Source organism: Crinia signifera, chromosome 6, assembly GCF_055691185.1.
Source record: "Crinia signifera chromosome 6, ASM5569118v1, whole genome shotgun sequence".
Taxonomy (NCBI): Eukaryota; Metazoa; Chordata; class Amphibia; order Anura; family Myobatrachidae; genus Crinia; species Crinia signifera.
In genome coordinates, this window is record NC_139222.1 from 210,162,544 (window position 1) to 210,185,757 (window position 23,214).

Here is a 23,214-nt window from a genome sequence, read left to right on the forward strand (position 1 = left end):
ATTTATTCCCTTTAGATTGAAATGATTCACTATGTTCAATGGCATTTTTCATTTAAATAATTCTTTAACAATACATTTTGTTGCTTTTAAATTCTGCATCACTTGACTGTCTTTATAAGCCAACAGATATGGCGCAATACATGACAACAAAGATGAAAGTTATTTTTATTATTAAATATTGCCCAGACATTCTTCATATGACTTTACCTTGTTTGATAAAACACGTCCTATTATTAAATATAAAAGAAAACAAAATGCAAACTGCTTCAATGCAAACATTCAAAAAGGAACTAAATGATCACTGCTGGTTTTAGCACAGAACTTGAAACAGCGCCTGGAGTGCAGCGGGGTGTAACCGGGATCTCTGCGGTTCTCAATGGTATTTTCTCCAGCGATCTTGTTCTGAAAGAGGGTAATGAATAAAGCTATAGAACCAAGTAAGATGAATTAACCTATAGATAGAGGTATGTCAGACCCCCACATCTATTTGACAGGAGCCTCATATCACTACCCTGTATTGGCGACCCCGTTTCTTCCACTATCTAATTCTGTCGGGGGCATATAGGGCCTTATTCTAGTTCACTCTTTCTGACAAAATCCTTCTTAGATGGACAAAACCATGTGCACTGCAGGGGGGCAGATGTTAATTGTGCAGAGAGAATTAGATTTGGGTGGGGTTTTACTTCAAAGTGAGATCGATATTGCAGTGTAAAAATAAAGCAGTCTGTATTTTCCCTGCACAGAAACAAAATAACTCACCCAAATCTAATTCTCTCTGCACATTTTACAACTGCCCCCCTGCAGTGCACATGGTTTTGTCCATCTAAGAAGGATTTTGTCAGAGTGAACTAGAATAAGGCCCATAGTTTCTTGCCTTTAGCTCAGTCCTTGCCAACTCAAGTCAACAGTTCAGTGCTTAGGACAGGCATTCGCAACAGTACCGGTTTTAGTGATATCCAGGCTTCAGCACACATGGTTTAATCAGAATCACTCAGGTACTAATTAAGTCACCTGTGCTCAAGCCTCGATATCACTAAAACCTGCACTGTTGGTGTGCCTTGAGGACCGTGGTTGGGAATGCCTGCCTTAGGACATGATCGGCACTGAAACACTCTGTGCTATTACAGACCAGACTTAAGGCCCCCATACATTAGGCCGACTTGTCCTAAGGACAAGTCGGCCCCAACTTCCCCCTGAGCTCCCCGGGGGAGCTTGATCAGATTTAGCACTTGATGTGCCATTATTACATGTGATAAATCGGATGCGATTTATCACATGCGAAAAAAAAAAAACCTGGGAAAGCGGCAGCAGAGGAGGGTCCAGGGGAGCTGCTGGAGAGTTGTAGAGGCAGGCAGGGATCAGAGAGCAGGGTCGGGTCTGGTCAGGGGGATCGACAGCGGCATCTGGCAGTGGCAGGCTGAGAGCAGGGGACAGGTCCGGGGGAGCGGCAGATGTAGCGGCAGGCGGGGACCGCAGAGCAGAGACCGGTGGCGCGGCGGAAGAATAGGAATAAATCATATTCAAAAGACTGGGCGGCCGCTGATTGGCTGAGCTCTCAGCCAATCAGCGACCACCCAGTGTTTTGAATAGGATGGTTTCTATTCTCCCGCTCGCCGTGGGGACCAGGGTAGCGGAGGGAGAATAGAAACCATCCTATTCAAAAGACTCAGCGGCCGTCCAGTCTTTTGAATAGGATTTCTTCCTATTCTCCCGCCGCACCCCCGGTCTCTGCTCTGCATCTGCGGTCCCCGCCTGCCGCTCCCCCGGACTGGTCCCCGAGAGGGGTCAGGCTAGCGCCCGTGGCCACACGAGCTACCCATAGATATATCGGAACTGAAACATCGTGGGTACCCACGATGTGCCCATGATGGGTCAGATTCCGATATATCTTATGTTCAGCAGGTCCGACGGCCTGATCCGATCTGATGCGCGCCGGAACGCGCATCAGATCATATCAGATGTCGCAAACTTCCAATTTTGGGCCGATTTCACCAGATTTATCTGCCCAAAGTGCCGAAATCGGGTGAAATCGGCTCAAAATCACATAGTGTATGGGGCCTTTACATGAACTGAATCTGCTTGTGGCTACATGCTTTCCTGTTCTTGTGTCCAGTCACTACCCCATATTACATACAGCGCTGCAAAGAGAACTGACCACTGCCTTTCACACTTATTTTAATACACTATCCAACAAAATGTTATGTGCTGCAAGTATTCTGATTGGTCAGAGACCGTTTTATCAAAACGGGACAAAGAGAAAAAGAATTACGAGAAACTGTCCCATCCCTAATCAAATGCAGCTTAAAAATAGTTAACCAAAAAGACAATTTCCATGCTGCAGTTGTGGCATATCAAAAACTGTGCACGAGTACGACTTCATTAATTCTTTTTCTCATCATATTATGACACTGTATCTCTGGGTGCTCCGGCTTCTTACGACAATCCAAAAATATACTGGTAGGTTAATTGGCTCCCAACAAATTAACCCTAGAATGTCTGTGTGCGCACGTGTACATCAGGCCAGTGTACACATTTGCTCAAGTTCATATTCTGGGGAGCCTACAACTGAGATAGAACAACACAATTAGGCTCAATCTCCTATTTCCCAAAACACTGCATCTGTAGAATGTTCCATATTAATTCATATGCAGATATGTAACTTATACATGGTGTTTTGCCGGTCATTTTTGTTTTCATCTGATCTTGGTACTGATAATGATTTACACAGTGGCGTAACTATAGTCCCGCAGCTGAGGCGCTGAGGGGGTGTGGGCACCGGGGGGCTGCGGGACATTACTCACTGCCTTCTGCCGCCAGCGCCTGTGCCATGTCCCAGCTCTCCCGAGTCCCGGCTACTGCTGCAGCGCTGCTAATACAAATAGTGACACTCGGAAAATGGCTGCCCCCATACTGCAGACAGTTTTTCGTCTGCTGTATGGGGGCAGCCATTTTCCAAGAGTCACTTTTGATTAGCAGCAGTAGACGGGAGAGCCGGGACCAGGTGCAGATGCGGCAGGAGGTAACACCACCCCCACCCCGACTCCCCTCCGCACATCACGGCTCCCCTCCACCGCACCCCGGCTCCCCTCCAGTGGCAGCACAATCGCGGCCACGGCTGAGGTAACGGCCGCATAGGGGGTGGCGGCGGGGGGATGTTGTTTAACCTAGGGGGGGCGCCCCCCTGAATTTTCAGCAGGGGGAGCAGAAGTATTAGTTACGCCACTGGATTTACAGCTTTACATTTTATACAAATGCTTTTGAAAAAAAAACAAAACTATTTTTATACAGCTCAACAAACATGTCCAAAGGAAAAAAGTTGCATTACCCTTAGTAACGAATCTACCACAGAAATGTCAAAATCTGGTTAATATAAACAGCCCCACCTATTACCAGTGCACCAGTTCACAAAACTGGCCAGTCACAGAATATTCTTATTGTGACTATGCAAGAAAACAAAATAAAGCCCAATCTTACTTATATGATTGTAATTCCAGGAATAGCTCAGGACACAATACCCGGCAAGCAGCATAGCAAGGCCGGCCACACCACCTTTCCTCACATTGATGTACTTGTTGTAGTAGCGCCCCCAAGCTGGAAGAAGGGGCAAGTGTAGAACATGTTTACCAAAGTCTTGAAAAAGCAACAGTCATTTTTCAGTTTCTTTATTCTGTAGTGCAAATGTGATGTACCTCATACCAACAATTCAGGCAACTACTTTTAATGTAAATTATCGCAGTACTTATGTAATATCTGGGCTCCCGTTTTTCTTATGAGACCGCGTCCCCTCGCCACGCTTCGGGCACGGTGGCTCGCTGCGCTCGCCACACTATATAAAATCAACTCCATGCGTAGTTGGATAGTAGGGGTATGAAAAAATGGGGTGCATTTAACATGGGAGCCCAGATAATACATAAGTACCATTATCTCCTTGGTTGGTGCAGATTACAGAACATTGTGTTATTAAAAGTATTACATAAGCCTACTTGCTTTGTGTAGGCCCTTAAATATTTTCTCTTACCGTTTTGAACTAGTTCTGGAAACATCTTCATTGAAAACCTTCGGTGGGCCAACCAGGATGGAAGCTCCCCAAACTTCACATCCATCAGCTGTCTGGATGCTAAGGGGCTGTCCGTAACAGGCTCTGAGACACAAATATGGTGATTGAAGAGGTTTTATTATTTATTTGGTACTTGTGTAGTTTCACGGCAGAAGGCTACGCTACGTTTTCAATGTAGGCTAAGCTATGTTGTCAGCATAGCCCAATGGCTGCCTAGCGTAGTCAGTTTAGTGACTCCGTGGCAGCCCTGCGTAGTGTCCCCTTCAGGCAGCTAGTCACCGTATTGTCCCTGGGAGCTGCAGCTCTGTCCCCGACATCCCTAGTGAGCGCCTTTCACACAGCGCCGGTGACGCCAGATCCCCTGCACTGGCAGACGCCGGCAGAGAGGGGCTCCATCTGTCTGAGAGGCAGGAGCGTCGCAGACGCTTATGCGTCTCGGTAATTATTGCGGCAGGGTACGGCAACCATGCCTGTGTCCGCTTTAGGGACTCGGACAGGGTTAGGGTTTCGGTAGCGCTTGCGTCTCATGCACAAAGTGGGGGTGCGGTGTGCAAATGCGTCTCATGCACAATAAAGGACGCATTTGCCAGTGCTCCATGTTACATACTGGCAAATGCCTCCATTTCAAACCCCCACTATCCACGCCAGACCGAAGCGTGGCGAGCGGACGCGGTTTGCATTCTCCCGAACTGTTCATACCCCCACTATCCATGTCGGCGTGAAGATGAATTTATATAGTGTGGCGAGGAGGAGCGAGCCACCGAGCCCGAAGCGTGGCGAGGGTATGCGGATTACTTAATGTGTATTCCGCATCCGCTCAGTGGCTCGCCACACTTTATAAAATCAACTCCATGCTGACGTGGATAGTGGGGGTATGAACAAGTCGGGAGGACGCATACCGCGTCCGCTCGCCATGCTTTGGGCGCGAATGGGCGGGAACACTACGCTGATACCGGCCGGGGCGCTGACTACGCAGGCCGTGGGAACACTACACTGATTCTGACAGGGACGCTACGCTAAATACATTAATACCACCGTGAAACTACACAAGTACCATTTATTTTTATTCTGCTTGACTCGCAAGGCTGCGAATTTCAAGACGTTCGATAGTTGGCGACCATCTAATGATTTCTACAGCGCTCGCAGATCTGAGACACCTCTGTGAATTACCATAAGAACGCAGAGTGATTTCATGGGGACGCCCATGAAATGCTTGGCGTTCCCATGGGCAAATCCCCTGGCCGGCCGCCCACACTGTTGTGTGCAAGCGCCCGGCAAATAATCTATTCGCCATGGCTGCTCGCACACAACGGCTCCACATGCGCATATATAACTATGCGCAGTCGCAGGGGAGCATGTTAATCGGAATAGGGCCCTACATGGTGGGGAAGAGAACTGACAGGTTGAGGAAATTGCACATCATTTCCAAGTAAGCCTAGGCCTATAGGGTGGAGGTCTGGTAGCAATGTAAAGAACCTCACAATCTTATTCTAAATTTACAGTACAATCATTGGTGAAAATTACCAGTATTTAGTGGTTCTTTTGTTTCGCTCAGTCTCTGGTTCAGTCCCCATTGGTCTCGTCTTCCAGGAACAATGCCTTGCCGGACATAATTAGAATAAAGATGAGGAATCCATTGCAGTCCTAATGTGTTATTCCCTGGTTCTACATCTGCAACCAACACAATCTTGCATGGGGACAGCAAGTACTGGTTGATCTCCATTGATGTTCCAGTAGTGTCCAATGTTTTTATGTTATTCAGAGTAGTTTGATGTGTATCCTGTGAGTGCAGTTTGGGAGAGATACCAGGTAGCAATTGTTTGGCAAGGCTTTCCTGGATAATAGCGCCTGACAGTTCAAGACTGGAAACCTGGGAGGATATAGTACAAGGAGAACTTTGCTCTGAATCCTGCTGTAACACCAGACTCTTGCTCTCATTGAAATATTTTTCATTGAAGGAACCTTGACATTGATCCCATAGTGCAATGCTGTTATTACTTGCACCTTCTTGCCTTGTCTTTATGGAGAACTGGTCTAGTACAGGTAATCTCAAACGCTTCTGTTCAGTTCTTTCCAAAGTGCCATTAATAACTTGTTGGCACATAACGTTCAGCTTCTGACCAGAATTATTCACATTGACGGATTCCACAAATGCTGGGACCTTCCTATCAATGCCTGGTTTTGCTAAAATGCTCTGCGAGACTGCTGCAGATGGTTCTGTATCTGCTATAGCAGCCTGGCCTTGTTCCATTAATAATGTAACCACCTTACTGGTTTCAGATATTGGAGCCATTAGATTTTTTTTTGAACGTTTTAAAGAAGATTGTTTTGCTTTGATGTCTTCTGCAAGGATTAATTTAACATGATCATTTGGTTTGTCCAAAGGAATATTATTTATATCTTTCTTTGAACGTTGTCCTTTTGTGTTTACAATAGCGTTCGGTGGTGTCACATAGGACAATTTACTATCTGATGAAGGCTTTTCCATCTTTGCTTGGGTTATCGGAGATAAGGATGTCATAATATTTTTCGGAGGTTGTTTTTTTGGCCTCTCAGTGGTCTCAATAATACCCGTCTTCTGTTTCCCTCTCACTTTTGAATACTCTATAAGAATTTCTCCTGGCAAACACTTCATGTTTTTTACAGACCTCTTGTTATCCAGATTTGTGCTGGGCGTAGCTGGAGGCTTGTTCTTGGAATCAGCCATCTTACAGTAGGGTAAATGTGATTTCAGCCTCTTAAAAGGCTTTCCACAGAATGGGCAGAGGTCAGTGGGAGGAGATTGGTCTTTCATTTCTAAAAGAGACAGATGCAACTTCAGTTTTTTAACAATCTAAATAAAGTCTGAGGGGGGAAATTTACTAAGATGGGAGTTCTATTTCAGGCAACCAATCAGATACTATTATCTTCTAGGAGGTGCTAAATAAATAAGAAGTAGATGCTGATTGGTTGTCCATAGCAACAACCCACGTGAAATAGAACTCCTGTCTTAGTAAAATTTCCCCCTGAGTATCTACGTGTATAACCAAATAATACCACTGGTGACAGCTGAATTATTATGTTGTATTTCTGTGGTGCTACAAAGGTTCTGTAGTGCTGGAGATTTGGGAAAACAGAATGTTGAGAGTACATTAATTAGACTAGTCCAGATTTATATAATTATGTAGAGAGGGTCTTGTTTGTTAAATCATAAGCTAGGTACACTCTGTCATCTGGGGATATGGTCATTGGGTCACCACCAAGTAGGTTCGACATGCAATAAGGTCGACAAGACTTTAGGTTGACATGGGTTAGGTCAACAGGGTTATTAGATCGACATGGGTTAGGTCGACAGGATTATTAGGTCGACATGGGTTAGGTCAACAGAGTTATTAGGTCGACATGGGTTAGGTCGACAGGATTATTAGGTCGGCATGGGTTAGGTTGACAGGGTTATTAGATCGACATGGGTTAGGTCGACAGGATTATTAGGTCGGCATGGGTTAGGTTGACAGGGTTATTAGTTCGACATGGGCCATTAGGTCGACATGGGTTTTTTGGGTCGACAATAGTTTGCCCGAAGCATGGCGAGCCATGCGAGGGGACGTGGTGGTACATTTCGGTGTCCATGCCGACACGACATGTGCCAACAGGCGATATTTCATACCCTACCATCCACTAGGGCAGGGCTGGGCAATTGCGGCCCTCCAGATGTTGAGGAACTACACATCCCAGCATGCCTTGCATCAGTTTCAGCATGGCCACATAGCAAAACTAATGCAAAGCATCCTGGGATGTGTAGTTCCTCAACATCTGGAGGGCCGCAATTGCCCAGCCCTGCACTAGGGTGTGAGAATAAAATAGTTTGCCGAGCGTAGCGAGTCACCATGCTCGAAGCATCGCAAGCGCAGCGAGCCATGCGAGGAAACGCGGTGGTACGTTTTAGTGTTTATGTTGGCTGTGGCCACATAGGGGTAAAAAAAAAAAAAAGCAATAACAAATAAAATATGTTGACATTTTTACTGTCGACCTTACCCATGTCGACCTAATGACCCTGTCGACCTAGACTCATATTGACCTTCCTGCATGTCGGCCTAATGACTGTCTAACAACTTGCTGGTGACCAAGTGATCCACGCCCGTCGCCTGACGGAGATTTCCTGGCCAAAACAACGGTGCTGTGGCAGCCGGATGGCGTAACCTGACTGCTTTTCAGCAGCCTATAGTGTGGCAGAGTGACCAGAAACTGCGTCCTCCAATGAAGCAGTGGGTAACACATTTATACCAGATGCCCTTAATACTTTACCATATTTAAGCATTGCTGCTGCGTTTATGGAAGCTATAGCTATACTGGGTATGGATCATTAGGTCACCAGCATTATGTTACACAACCATTAGGTCACCATGCATTTAGGTCGACATGACTTTAGGTTGACATGGTCATTAGGTCGACAGAGTCATTAGGTCGACAGAGTCATTAGGTCGACATGGGTAAGGTTGACATTGAAAAAGTCGACATGTGTTTGTTTGTTTTTAACCGGAATGTCAACACAGTCAACATAAACACTAAGACGCTATTTTATTCTCCCACCACGCCCTAGTGGATGGTAGGGCATGAAATACCGCCTGTCAGCACATTTTGGCTCAAAAAAACAGTAAAGAACCCCATGTTGCCCTAATGACCCTGTCAACCTTGCCCATGTCGACCTAATGACCCTTTTGACCTTAAGTCATGTCGACCTTCCTGCAAGTCAACATAATGTGTCGACCATCATGCTGGTGACCAAATGACCGTATCCCGCTATACTAGCTCCAGCTAAACCTGAAACAGGGCCCTTATTCTGGTTCACTCACAAAGGAAAATTCCTTCTCAAATTTACAAAACCATGTGCACTGCAGGGGGGGCAGATGTAACATGTGCATAGAGAATTAGATTTGGGTGAGTTATTTTGTTTCTTTGCAGGGTAAATACAGGCTGCTTTATTTTTACACTGCAATATAGATATCAGTTTGATGTACACACCTCACCCAAATCTAATTCTCTCTGCACATGTTACATCTGCCCCCCTGCAGTGCATATGGTTTTGTCCATTTGAGAAGTAATTTGCCTTTGCGAGTGAACCAGAATAAGGGCCCAGATGTGATGTTGCCCACAGCAACCAATCAGATTCAGTCTATCATTTTCAAGGATGCAATAGATACTTGATAGACGGATACCAATAATCTAATTGCAAATTTACTACTTAGGGTCATATTCTTGTTATCACTCATTCAGAATGATAAATGGTGCTCCAGCCAGTCACCTCCTAACTGATAAATGGTGCTCCAGCCAGTCACCTCCTAACTGATAAATGGTGCTCCAGCCAGTCACCTCCTAACTGATAAATGGTGCTCCAGCCAGTCACCTCCTAACTGATAAATGGTGCTCCAGCCAGTCACCACCGAACTATTATGTGTTTAAAAAAGCTGATTGGCTGGAGGATTATTTAACATTTGCAATGTGCAATTTGCAAAGTGATTACAAGCATATCATTCCTTGATAAATCTGACCCATAGCATTTGTTTGGAAAAGGTTACAGATTTTCTGTCACATCAGACTGTGCTTGCATTGGTCTGACGCCCACAAGAAGGGAGCTTCTTGTGGGTAAATGATAGGAAATATTGGCAGATTAGGGAGAACATCAACACACTGCTCAATATTGGGACCTTTTGGCCAATATCTTTTGCCAAGTCTGACCGACTCAATAATGGGATGAGGGAATTTTTTTTTTTACACTTATTTAGGGGCCTGCTTATAAAGGATTGCTTATGCAATCTGGATGGGATTGTAGCGCCCAGGATCGCATAGTAATATGCGATCCTAATGCCAAATGTATGAATATGTTTTTTCAGATGCAGGGACAGAAGCTCTGAAAGGAACTATCCTGTAATCTGTTTTGCAGGGTGCTGGGAGGCTGCGCATGTGCAGTTAGCACTGACCATCGCCGGCCGTACTGCCCCACCAGCAATGCAGTAAGTTGCGTAAAGGTGCGTACACACGGGGGCGATTTTGTGTAATATCGTGGGAAATATGGTTGCTGAGCGACCATATTGCCCGCGATGGGAGTGTGCACCGGCGATATATCACCGGGTGCGTGCTCAGGTTTTTACCCCTGTAGTGATCGCTGGTCGCAGGAACATGCTCCTGCGACCAGCTGATTTCCACTGCCACTGCCGGGCTCCCCCCGGCAGTTTCTTTTTCATCAGTGACCATATCCGGTCGCTGATGAGCAGGAGACACAGAGCGATATATTGCTCAGCAATATATTGCTAGCAATATATCTCCCCCCGTGTGTACGGGGCTTAAAGGTGCGTACACACGGGGGGAGATATATTGCTCAGCAATATGTTGCTGAGCAATATATTGCTCAGTGTCTCCTTTTCATCGCTGATGAAAGGGAACCTCTGCCGGCGGTGGCGCAGAGGTAATCAGCTGGTCGCAGGAGCAAGCTCCTGCGACCAGCGATTAGAATGGGGCTGAAAACGGGAGCACACTCCCATCACTGGCAATATGGTCGCCTGCGACCATATTTCCAGCGATTTCAGCCCCTATCGCCCCCGTCTGTACACAGCTATAGGCTACAATGAGATGTCTCCATCTCAGAATGGCGGTAGCTGATGCAGTGCTGCCCGATATTGTTACATCAGGCACCATTGCATCCCCACGGAATTCTATGGGGGATGTGGCTGCAGGCGAGATTGCAGCAGGTACAGGAGATTCCTGCTGCAGCCCCTCTGAGATACACGACTGGGGGACTTAATATTTTCTGTTCATCCCGAGAATAAGCCGCAAATATTGTATAATAAATGGGCTCATTTTCACCAAAATGATTAGGCAGGGCCAATCACCCAATTATTTGCCATGGTGTTATAGAGTGTACTTCGTTTACATTGTAAAAGGATTACAGGAGAATACACAGACTGTGGGGGCATGGGATGGAGACTGACATAGGAGGGGGTGGTATGTTTCATAAAGATGGGTGTGTCCCTGACAGTGTCCTTATGTCCTTGGAATCAGGTTAAACACAAACTGACAAGTTTACATAAAATAACATTTTTCATTTTAAACAAAACTGAGGAATGTATACAATTTTTTTTTTTTTTTTTATAAACGACCACGTTATTATTACTGTGGTGTCATCATAGGTGTGTATGTACAAAATTAGACTGTGCCATACTGCTGTCAGTGCGCTTTTGTTAGGGACGCTTGGGTGAAGACAGATGTTACCTAAAGCCTTGATTGCAGCATTCTATGCAAGTGAGTAAGGTGCGCCGCCGCGATCGCTTCCCTGGAGGTAGCGTCACGGTTGAGACTAGTTCCCCTTCACCGTAAGGACCTGGGGAGGAGATGGGGCAGGGAGAGGAGGAGCAAGTTCAGAAGAAGGGACCCAAATGGACCCTCGCATAGCTCGCTTCGCTCGCAATGCTTCGGGCACGGTGGCTCGCTTCGCTCGCCACAGCTTTAATAACCTCCTCCACGCCCTAGTGGATGGTAGGGCATGAAATACCGCCTGTCGGCACATGTCGGCTCAAAAAAAAGTTGTCTTGTTCTGACCTTGCTCCTCCTCTCCCGCCCCCTCTCCCGCCCCCTCTCCTCCCCAGGTCCTTACGGCGAAGGGGAACTAGCTGCTACCGTAGCGTCACGTTGCTGCCGGGCCGGCTCCAGGCTACACATGCTGCAGTCGCCCACGCCACAGAGAAAGAACCGTCTTCTGAGGTCATGCATCACGTGTCACGCCCCCGGGCTGCGCTGTGATCGTGATTGGCTGGAATCACAAAGCCAAACGTCTGAGCACGGGCCGTGCCGTGCGTGTTGTCGATGTTATACAGCTGTAGAAGAAAAGTGAAAGCTGGCTGTGTGGCCGGGGGCTTGGTGCTGCCAATACACATACACCCTGCAGTACTAGCACAGCTAGTATGTGCGTATCATGTGACGATGACGTGTGTCTACATCTGCTGCATGAGAGACTTGGCGAGCAGCAGGTGAATAACACGAAATGACAGGCACGGGTATACTAGATATAAATATATGTATATTATGTATGTCAGCTGAGAATGTAGATGCCTAGCTGTGCCCCTCCCTTTTACACGTCGCCGACCTCTGTAACCTGCTTTTTATCCAACCAACAAAATGTCCGCCCACTGCCGGCGACGTGTGCAGGACTGTGCCTCTATTGGTTCACACTCGCCCGAGGACGCGGTGATGTCATCGTGGCCTGTATCCGGCGGGAGCCACGGTCTAGGGCATGGGATCTGGCGGAGCTTGAGAGCTTCTGCCAGTGGATGAGTAGCATGACCTGGACGGGGGGAAGACGAGGCCGTAGCCTCAGACAGACACCGGCAGGGAGAGGCTGCAGGTGAGTTGGGGCGGGGGATGGCGATGCGGGTAAGTGGGAGGCAGCTTTCAGTGACAGGCCGAGGCTGTTATATATATATATATGTATATGGGACTGGGGCAGTGAGTGCCGATACTGGCAGCAGCTGCGGTCTCGACACAGGTCCGTCTTAAACAGCCTGTGGCTTTCTGCCTGTTGTGGAACTACAGGTACAGGCATGTCCTTGCTGGAGCTATCGTTTCCCTACAGCTAGCTACTCCTATCACTAGGCCTCTGGTCGTCAGTGCCCTTATCGACTGTGCAACGTGCATTCCTACACCTCTCAATAATGGATATGTATTGGTGATGTATTATTACTACAGATCCATAACAATATGCAGTGCTTTACAGTGGGGACGTAGGGCACATCACCTAGGTATAAAAATGGACATCGAAAGCCCACCATCAAATCTTTTGTTGCATTGGTAACTATACCTTCCAACATGACCCTTGCCAGGAGGGACACAATGCTCTGCTGCTGGACTTTCCTCTTAATGTATGATTGCCATCACCTGTTTTTGAACAGGTTAACTAATAAGAAAGGTGTTCCTCCACAGGTGATGGTAATCATACATTAAGAGGCAAGCCCAGGAGCAGAGCAATGTGTCCCTCCTGGAGAGGGTCATGTTGGGAGTTATGGGTAACTGACAATCGCATCAAAATCATTTAATAGAAAATTCATATGATATGTGCTAAAGAGCCCTTTTTTGTGTACACACAAAATTCTGCAGCATGGCTGGCTGGGGGTGAAACTGGAGGTTGTACCATCGCAACATCATCAAATGCTTGCCATTGCAAACATTGAAATGCTGCAATTGAATAGTAAAAACACTGCCATCAGAATAAAAACATTGATTGTTGAGAACCATCACAATACGATGTCCATCCCTACTTTAAATTGAACAATATGGGGAAATATTGTGTTCCCCACAGTACCATACCCTCCAACATTTGGGGTGAGAAACTGGTACAATTGTGGAAGGGGGCGTGTAAATGGGATGTGGCTACATCCCCTTTCCTATATTTTCAATGGATAGTTGGAGACCCAGAAAACCAGTAAAAAAGCCCTTTTTGGCTGATACAGGCCATGAAATATAGCACTGTACCAGCCAAAAGGGTACAGCTGAAGGGTATGCAGTACTGTGCGCCAGGAGGGACACAATGCTCTGTTCCTGGACTTTCCTCCTAATTTATAATTGACGTGTTGAATCACCTTTCTTATAAATTACCTTGTTCAACACAGATGAGGGCAATCATACATTAAGAGGAATGTCCAGGAGCAGAGCAATGTGTCCCTTCTGGAGAGGGTCATGTTGGGAGGTATGCCATTATATAAAACTGTTATGTAAGAGGAATTATACAAGATATGGTAGAGATTGATGGAGGGGAAGGTACTCTGCTTGTAACAGTTAACCATCTAATAGGGAGAGTCTGAGATGAAGACTGTGGGCAGTGGGAAGCTCGGTGGGTGATGAATGGGCTTTTAATAATGATGTTTTTTCAAGTAGGTAAAACATTGTTGTGTTGTGAGAAGTCTGCTGGGCTTGGAGTGTTTTCCATTTGTAGGGAGATGGTTTTTTTTTTCAAAGGGATGATGCCCCACTAAGTACATATTGGGCATTTATAAAAGTACTGACATCGTAAGTTTTTTTTTTTCTCACTCCTCTGTGGGGTGGGCTGTAAGGGAAAACTTGAGATGCAAGCAGGACACAATGAGGGGAATTCATTTGAACACTGGGCCTTATTCAGATCTGAGCTCAGTACAAATTTGTTTTGAAAATGGGCAAAACCATGTGCACTGCAGGTGGAGTAGATGTAACCTGTGCAAAGAGAGTTAAATTTGGGTGGGGTGTGCTGAAACTGAAATCTAAATTGCAGTGTAAAAATAATGCAGCCAGTATTTACCCTGCACAGAAACAAAATAACTCCCACTCTCTCTACACATGTTACATCTGCCCCACCTGCAGTGCTCATGGTTTTGCCCATTTTCCTAACAAATTTGTACTGAGCTCAGATCTGAATAAGGCCCACTGTGCGCTGACCAGCTGATCACGTAATGGCCGTATATGTTATGGCCGACTGTACGGTTTCCCACACACTTATATTCAGTGCGATGAAAAATCCATCTTGGTGTGGGCTATACAGAGGGAGATAATGAATGTATGAGAAAGGATCTTATTCTGGTGATGTTTCAAAGGTGTAAAGGGCCATCCTAGAGATTGTAAGCTTGCAGCAGGGCCCTCCTACCTCTAAGTCTGTCTGTTGTTACCCAGTTTGTTTTATCACTGTTTACTATTGTAAAGCGCAACGGAATCTGCTGCGCTATATAAGAAACTGATAATAAATAATACACACTAATCCTGGGGTAGCCAACTCTAGTCCTCGAGAGCTACCAACAGTGCATGTTTTGCAGGTCTCTTCACAGAATCACAAGTGAGCTAATTAGCTCCATCTGTGTATCTTTTAAAATGTGTCAGTGATTAATGAGTGCAGCAGCTAGGTTGTCTGGAAAATGTGAACTGTTGGTAGCTCTCGAGGGCTAGGGTTGGCTACCACTGCACTAGACCATGGGTCTTCAACCGGTGGCCCTCCAGATGTTGTGAAACTACATGTTTGAACATGCATTGCCACATTTTTTTCCTATAAGAGCATGCCAAAAAACCTCAGGGCATGCTGGGACCACAACATCCACAACATCTGGAGGGCCACAGGTTGAAGACCTGTGCACTAGACGATTATCTTTCCAATCTGGCTGGTTGGAATGAAAATCTGGGAACAAATTGCAAGCGACCCTTTGCTCCCAAACGCTGGAAAATGGACAAGAGCAGTCATCTGCATGAAGGCCCATATACACTAGAACAGGGGTCCTCAAACTATTTTGCTCTGGGACCCCATCAGACAATAAAAAATAATGACAGGACCCCAGCAAGTTACTACAGAAGGTCATCACATCACATGTGTGGCCAGCAGACAGCACATACATGGCAGCACTATGGAGGCACAGAGTGATGGGAGGAGTATAAAATAACAGACAATTCAACAGACTTTTCAGATTTAAATCACTGACTGAGATTAGAAAAGTAATCGGCCTGATGGTCAGCAAAATGGAGTCGCGACCCCATGCTGAGATGGTCAGGACCCACAGTTTGAGAACCGCTGCACTAGAAGATCTTGGCATCAATCTCGTTCAGAAAAGGGCTTCGGAACGATATTGATGTTTAATCTTTGTGTGTATGCCTAATATCATGTACCTGCAGCGACCACAGGCAATATTGTATTTTTGCCACATGCTCCGATTTCTTGTCTAGTTTTAAAGTGGTTAAATCAGGGCAGATTAATGGACACTGTCTTTTGGTGCCAAAAGCCCATCTATGGGTGGGCTTTTGCTTGCTACCTCAGGAATATACAAGCAGAAATGGCACCATGGCTCGTTCAGCAGCACAAACAATATTGGATAGCTCCCAGGGGTAGATTTATTATAGCGGCGCTAAAAGTAGCGAGGCGAAGCAGGAGGGGACGGCGACAAGATCTACTAAGATCTTGCCGCCGAAGCGGGGGAGCGCCAACTCCCTCCTCCGGCGATGCCTCCTCCAGCTGACAGCGTGCCAGTTAACACTGACGCACTGTCTGCTTCTCCCCAGCCGGCTGGACTGCGCATGCGCGGGATCTCACCACTCACGTGAGATCCCCAGCGCAGCTCAGAGCCAGCACTGTCCCTGCTGTAGGCATAGGGCATCGCCGCCTGCAGCTGTCAAAGTCGATGGCTGCAGGCGGTGGAACGGTCAGCGATGCTGACCGTTCATAAATCAGGCAGGAGGCAGGGGCGCAGCACGAAATATCGTAGCTGCGCTATGCCTCCACACCGCCGCACGATAGACACCCGCTCAGCAGGTGTCATAGATCAGGGGAAGCGCTATCCCCTGCCATAAGGCACGGGGATATCGCATATTCCCCTGATCGTCACTTAATAAATCTACCCCCGAGTCACTTGACTGAAGCTGTGGCAGAGCAAACCGTTGACTCCCACAGGAAAAAAACATGCAGTTTGAAGTGTGTTTAGCATACAGGTAAAGTCCCTATGCTCGCATGCTGCGTGTTTCTTATACATTACCACAACTGCAAAATCCTTATCAATAGAATACCATGCTAAATTATTTAACCATGTTTGCTGTGTTTTTACAGTGGGCAGCCCAATAATACTACAACAGTCTCTGTGATCTGTCTGGTGTTAAGGTCTGATGTGGAACATTTGAGAACACTGTTCAACAAAAAACTGGACAAAGAATTTTGTGTCTTTAACCAATGGGGGGTTGTTAGAATTTTCCTAGTGTAGACTATACAATGGAATCAGATGCATGCTTCAAGTTTCTTCACACTCCGGAATGTTTACTGATCTACATCATTGCGTTTTAACAGGCATATTCAATTAGCTGCTGGGTCTACTCTGCAACTAATTGCAGGGGCATTGTGAATCAGTAACCGGTATTCCACCTCACATGAATCCCAGATGTGTACTTCTGTTTGCAGAAAAGGCACAAACGAGTATTCATGCACAGGGAAAACCCATTGATTCTGCAGTCTGTGTATTTCTGCGCAGTTTTCCCCAGTTTTATGCGTGAGGGAAAAGCTTTTAATTGAATTGGTTTTCCCTACGTTGCACAGTAATTTACCGAGGGTTTAGGATGAATACCCTACTGGACACCATACCACAAACTGGTGTAACGCCAATTCTTTTTGCAACAAATATGTAGGTTATTTATATTTGTCTCCTCTGACTGACCCCAGATATCACTTTTTTCTTAGCCTGGAATAATCGGCAGATATTTCTAACTGGACATCAACCCACACACGGTCCTGTTTGTTTCCTGTGGATTCCCTTACATCATTGTCAGCAAGAGGATCCCGGGACGGCCGGAGCCCACAGGCCAGATGTTGCCTGATAGCAGGTCAGAAAGTTTCCTGTTGTGTTTGTGTGACTGCTTTGTACTGTAACTATATGGCTTTGCTACTTTATGAAGTACAAAATAACTCATCAGGGCAGAAAGTAATTTCTTTATAACCGGGACGTGCGGTGAGCTAAATGGCTAAGGAGTCCCTGGCAAGTACAAGAGCCAGATTTATACACAGTATAAGAGCCATGGGGTACATGCCAGCATTATACACGTGCAGCAGTATATACTGCTGGAAATTCACTGAGTTTTGATAAGAGATATGCTGAAAAGGTAGCCAGGTGAGGCACTGCCTCACCTATCATAGACATTTTTACTCCAGGGTTTTGACTATAAAAATTATTAGAATAATGAAAATAAGGATTTTTGGTATATTCTATGTATTTTTGACATACTTTATAAACTCAAAACTCTGGCATATACGTTAGTATGACAGGAAAAGCTCTGTCTCACCCCACCGTACCCCACTGGTTATAACCAAGGGTGGCTATAGACATGGTTTTTTAATATATACATGTATTAATGGCCCCGCTTCACATGACAGGTGTAGCAAGGTCACCTTATGACATTATTTAACCGATCACATTCTACACTTTTTTCTATTACTGTAGATCAGTGGTTTCCACATAATGTGGCTAGGGTGCCATGAAACCCTTTTAGGGGTGTTTCAGTTTGGTGGTCCAGTATGAAACCAAATTATTTCTGGTCAAAGTGTATACTTCCACTTGTAGAAGTTTCTATGTTTTTATTTCCTTTCAATTTGTTAGCTAAAAGGTGATTCAGGGAGCTCATAGTCAGGAAATATGTGCATTTTAGAAGGGATATGGTCACTGGGTCGACCACTGAAAGTGGGCAGGGCTTAGTTCGACACCTATGTGTCAAGCACAATTAATTGCTTTCTGTAGGTAGCATCAACCCTTTGAGTGCCAAGTGAATTTGTCAAGATAGGTGTGAAAATTGGCAAGCAGACATTTTTATTCATCGTAACCTGTATTGTCTACTTTTTATATAGAAAATATCATCCCTTTTTTTATTTTTTCCTCTATACAAATTTTTTTAATTTGAATTTATAAAACAAATGTGAGATCGGCGCTGGCATTTTATTGGTGGATATTTTGATGGTGTTGGCATTCCAGGCCTTTTATTTTTCAAACACACCTGATTTGCTGGTGTGTTATCACTTTCCACTTAATCACTTTACCAGGTTAAAAAAATCTGTCCCATAGTCTCTAAAACATTGCTGCATGTTACATTTTCAGACACAAAATCACAATAATTAGTTCCTAAGTAACATGGTCTTTCAGTTGTGGGTCATCTAGGTACTCTGGTTGAGTGGACATGTCACGCTGGCATCACAATTGTAATGAGACAAAAGTTGCTGCCAGCTACTTTGTTTATTTGTACACTATGTGTATAATTACTAACTCTACACTCCTAAATTTCAGGAAGAGACGACGAAATAATGATGTCTCCCAGCACCCACAGTCCAAACGGAGCAACAGGAGCCCCACATTCCAGGATTGGGAGGCAGAGACAGAGGTAAGTGCACTTGACACTTCCTGAGGTATACCTGTGTTCTCAGTACAGCACAAGACATTTATGTAATGGTACTTTGAAGATCCATTTGTTTGCACTCTGTGCTTACGCTTTGGGCCGATTCAGACTTTAACACAGGGCAGATTTTTTTTCTCGAACTGGGCAAAACTAAATGCACTGCAGGTGAGGCAGATGTAATATGATGTCATCTAAACTGCAATGTAAAAATAAGGCTGCCAGTATTTATATACTGCTGGGTTCCAGTGTGTGTCAAGATAATTGTAGGCTCAACATACCTGTTTATGTCTGTTCATGGAGACAGTTGTTGTACAGGTAACAGGTGTATTCTGGAGTTGGGCTTTGCAGTCTTGCTCAGATCTCGACTCCTTAAACCAGATCCCTTGTTTCTTTCACCAAACAGCTGTGTTGGGCAGCCACTTAGTCCTCCGCCCACATAGTTACCAAGTTTTATCATTTTTTGTTTTCTCTTGCAAAAAGGTTGTTTGTTCACCCAGGTCTGTTCACACCTTCCCATAGAGGCAGCATTGGCACATTCCAATCATAGTGTCTGTCTACCAGGAAGGTGTTTTGTTTTTTTCAAACTGAAGTGTGGATGCAATCCTCAGTTATGTAGATATATAGAAAAGTATGGTGAGCCATTATGTGATTTGAGTATGTGACTGAATGGCATTAACCACATACAACTTGGGTATGTCATGTCTAGCCAAATACAAACTGACTGTGCAACCTGCATCTAGAGCAGTGGTCAGGGAACGTGGTCCTCAATTACCCCACGCAGTGCATGCTTTGCAGGTCTCCACACAGAATCACATGTGAAATATTTAACTCCACCTGCGGACCTTATAAAATGTGTCTGTGAGTAATTAGTACACCTGTGCACCTGCAAAACATGTACTGTGTGGGGTAATGAGGACCGAGTTCCCTGACCATGGATCTATAGAGGTTCTTTCTAATCTCTTCTTAGGTGATTTAGTGGCATATCCTGTTAATGTAAACTTGAATACGCTACCATTTCATGTGTTACGAGATCCATGCTTGGTCACTGTTAACTTGATTAGTAGCTCAGTCAATTTGATTTATCCATCTGTGCTGAGCCATGGGTATCTTTAAAACCTGGACTGTTAAGGCCCTCATCCGGTAGTGCGATATGTCCATTTTGAATGCGATTCTGACGCATTACAGCAATGGATCATATAAAAAGTGACACATCGCATGTCATTTACTTGCGACGTGAGGTGTGTTTCCTTGCTCGTCCCATTGCAGTCGCAGATCATGCGGGCTGCCACTAATATTTGTCGCAGCTCGTAGCCCTTGCTAGGATTACATACAATACATTGTATGCAGTCCTTTGGCATACAATGTATCGTATGTGCTCCTGTCCACCGGGAGCCACTGCTTGTGTTGGATGTTTATTGCATGCAATACCTCACCCTAGTGGACTGGGGCCTTTAGTGTTCCTCTAAGACTGAGTTTGGGAACCACTGTTCCAAAATTTTATATATAAATGTTGAGTTGTAGTCCTCTTCTTGTTAAGAAGTGGAGGGGGGGGGGGTTTGGGTGGTATCGCTACAGGAAATGTTGTATGTGTAATCTCCTAGATCAGGCATTACCACGGTCCTCAAGGCACACCAACAGTGCAGGTTTTAGTGATATCCAGGCTTCAGCAGAGATGGTTTAATCAGAATCCCTCAGATACTATTAAGTCACCTGTGCTGAAGCCTGGATATCTACAAAACCTGCACTGTTAGTGTGCCTTGAGGACCGTGGTTGGGAATGCCTGCCCTAGATCTTAAATGTTGCAAGTGTGCAGATCAATTTTCTGAATTTTTTTACCTCTTAAACAGTGTTGTTGTGTTTTTTTTTTTTTTTATTATTATTCTAGTCTTTAGGGAGTGACAGCAGTAACAGCAACTTCAGCTTGGAGAGAAGTAGCGGCTCAGACAACCTTCAGACAGTAGCTGGATCAGGCCCGGCCACTCCGCAACCCGTCTCCGTCCCAGAACAGTCCGCTCTGAATCAGGGACCCTATGTTCATATCAACCAAATCTTGAAAGAGGCGCATTTCTCTAGCCTACAACAGCGGGGCTGTCCTTCCTCCTGACCTGCCAATCATGGATTGTTTTCCGGAAACGAACTTAGTGTTTCATGCCAATTTTACAATGTATAAATATTTCCCCAAAGCAACGACACAGTCTGTAGCCTGTCTGCTTTCTAATATTACTTCAATACCTACATCCCAGATAAACAATTATTTGTTTTATTATGTTCCGTCCATGTATCCTGGAAAGAGAAATGGTAAGACTTGGGATAAATGATTTGCTACAGTGTGACTGCCACCTTGCTGTGCCCATTTAGTTGTTACATTTATTTTCTAGATGACTGAAATTAGCACTTTTTGCCATGTCACACAGTTGCTCGGTTCCACCTACATTTTCTGAGAGCATAGCGGTGTAACAAAGGGATTTCTGTCTGAGACAAGACATAGTTGCTCTTGTTACCCTCTTACTTGGCATAAAGGTCACCATGTATTGCAAACTAGAGACCGGCTCAAGCACACATTCATTTAACTACATGGCTCAATGAATAACAGCTGCTGCAGCCTATCATAACCAGATTAGATATCCACTATTAGTACCTGGAGACTTACATTTTTGTCTTAAATACACTATGTAGGCCTACAAGTTTAGAATGCTGTTGTGCTTAAATGTGCAATGACTGATCAGCAAAGAGCCTCAGTTCTTTTTGCAGTAATTAAAAAAAAAAAAAAAAGTAAAAGCAGTCACCTGGTTGCTATGGGTTACAGCATTTGTGCACAGAATATAGATTTCTTATATAAGCCCCATAGAGTTGTCTTGCGTATGGGTTTTGAATAGGTTTCGCAGCAGCATAGTCTTCTTTGGTGCTACTATGGGTAATAGCCATCTATTTTCTCCTAGTTTGGATATAGAGATACACATTTTCTATTGGAGGTCATTCTGTTTTGTGTTATTGGGAAAAAGCATTGTACGGGATATGCATATTTGCTCTCCGTTAAGCTAATTTGCGGTATTTGTGTTGTTCTTATCACCGCACCAGTCCTAATATGTATATAATCATAACAAAGAAGAGACCTTCCCGTTTTGTAGCAAGTAAAGCCTGCTCCTGCGTCCTGAATGGAAATAGTTACTGAATTAGGTTGTTGTGTGAAGTGTTTTGGGGGAGAAAACACTGGTGTTGCGGTGGTTACTCATTTACAGGGATCAGACAACCTTCTACATTTCCTTGTGCACTTTTGACTACACCACTTTATATTTTTGATTTGCTCTTACAGTTCCAACATCGCTTTATATCATCCAAGAAGGTTTGTTTACCATTGTTTGTCTGTGTACCTAGACATGGCTCTGTATACTTCTTTCAATTGCTTCCAAGGCCGATGAACTAAATTTCTATAAGATCAATTAAAACAAAATATTATTTAGTACCGTTTGTAGGAGGGTGTGCATTACCCATTCATTTAGTCTCCTGAATCAGAAAAGGTCTTAAAATGTATCTTGGCACCATGAAAACGGTGGTTCTATAGCTATTGACCAAGGTAAAGACTTCTATTTGTGAGTTTTACTTTTGCATAGACTTCAGGGCAGTTTTGTATACCACAGATGGTAAAATTCTTATACCCCATGTTTAAGTTGGAAAGATAGGCAGTGCTAATTGGAAGTGATGCACAATAAAAATATTTAATTTGATCAAACTTGCGTTTCAGTTTTTCCTAATTAGTATGTGGGGTAATTTTTGGGTAAGCTAGAAAGCCAGCCCATTTTTAAAGACTGTCTGAGTGTCGGAACTGTGTATTGCCAGTTATCTAAACGAAAGGCCTGACCTGAAACTCCTCTTCCACTTGTGACACTGTCCGATGCATCTACATGGATTACAGTAATATCAGGGAAAAGTCTTAAGGTGCGTACACATGTACCGTACGATATCGTATGCGATTTTACAGGAATGTCCCAGTGGTCAAAAGCATACGATTGGTGCTGAAAATAACGTAAGATTATATGATATGATATAACATTATATGATGTCACAGCTATACTACACTATACTACAAAATGTTATCTATCCAGAATTGAGTTGCATGTTCATCCAAGGGGCTCCCTCCCATATGACCGGTGGGAGCACACATCGTGCATCGGGTAGTGCATAAACACGGTATGATAGAGCGTACTATCTATCATAGTATTCATACTAGCTAGATACAGGTGGAGCTTCCTTGCAGGGGCTGG

General features: G+C 44.9%; 2 protein-coding genes across 5 annotated transcripts; one reads left to right on the forward strand and one right to left on the reverse strand.

Moving 5' to 3' along the window:
- Positions 1–12,153, reverse strand: MTNAP1 (mitochondrial nucleoid associated protein 1). 3 transcript variants are annotated; one of them, XM_083148759.1, is made up of 5 exons: positions 11,303–12,150; positions 5,582–6,853; positions 4,019–4,141; positions 3,475–3,591; positions 1–402 (listed from the first exon to the last, which is right to left on the reverse strand). In XM_083148759.1, the coding sequence occupies exons 2-5, from the start codon at positions 6,849–6,851 to the stop codon at positions 374–376; spliced, it is 1,539 nt and encodes a 512-aa protein (XP_083004885.1). In that variant the 5' UTR covers positions 6,852–6,853; positions 11,303–12,150; the 3' UTR covers positions 1–373. The 3 variants fall into 3 exon arrangements, with proteins under 3 accessions (XP_083004885.1, XP_083004886.1, XP_083004883.1); XM_083148757.1 differs by lacking the exon at positions 1–402 and adding an exon at positions 1,758–2,565 and having other exon boundaries at positions 11,303–12,153; XM_083148760.1 differs by lacking the exon at positions 3,475–3,591 and having other exon boundaries at positions 11,303–12,153.
- Positions 11,845–22,682, forward strand: VCF1 (VCP nuclear cofactor family member 1). 2 transcript variants are annotated; one of them, XM_083148762.1, is made up of 4 exons: positions 11,845–12,057; positions 17,253–17,395; positions 18,844–18,937; positions 20,838–22,682. In XM_083148762.1, the coding sequence occupies exons 2-4, from the start codon at positions 17,379–17,381 to the stop codon at positions 21,054–21,056; spliced, it is 330 nt and encodes a 109-aa protein (XP_083004888.1). In that variant the 5' UTR covers positions 11,845–12,057; positions 17,253–17,378; the 3' UTR covers positions 21,057–22,682. The 2 variants fall into 2 exon arrangements, with proteins under 2 accessions (XP_083004888.1, XP_083004887.1); XM_083148761.1 differs by lacking the exon at positions 11,845–12,057 and adding an exon at positions 12,268–12,431.
- The last annotated feature ends 532 nt before the right edge of the window (positions 22,683–23,214 follow it).

Bases quoted from the DNA above. Each gene is read 5' to 3' on its own strand.
- MTNAP1 (XM_083148757.1), bottom strand. From the start codon at position 6,851: ATGAAAGACCAATCTCCTCCCACTGACCTCTGCCCATTCTGTGGAAAG. The intron at 4,142-5,581 runs GTAATTTTCACC...TTTGTGTCTCAG, and splicing joins AAAAGAACCACTAAATACTG to AGCCTGTTACGGACAGCCCC. The intron at 3,592-4,018 runs GTAAGAGAAAAT...CCCTTCTTCCAG, and splicing joins TCCAGAACTAGTTCAAAACG to CTTGGGGGCGCTACTACAAC.
- VCF1 (XM_083148762.1), top strand. The intron at 18,938-20,837 runs GTAAGTGCACTT...TTATTATTCTAG, and splicing joins ATTGGGAGGCAGAGACAGAG to TCTTTAGGGAGTGACAGCAG.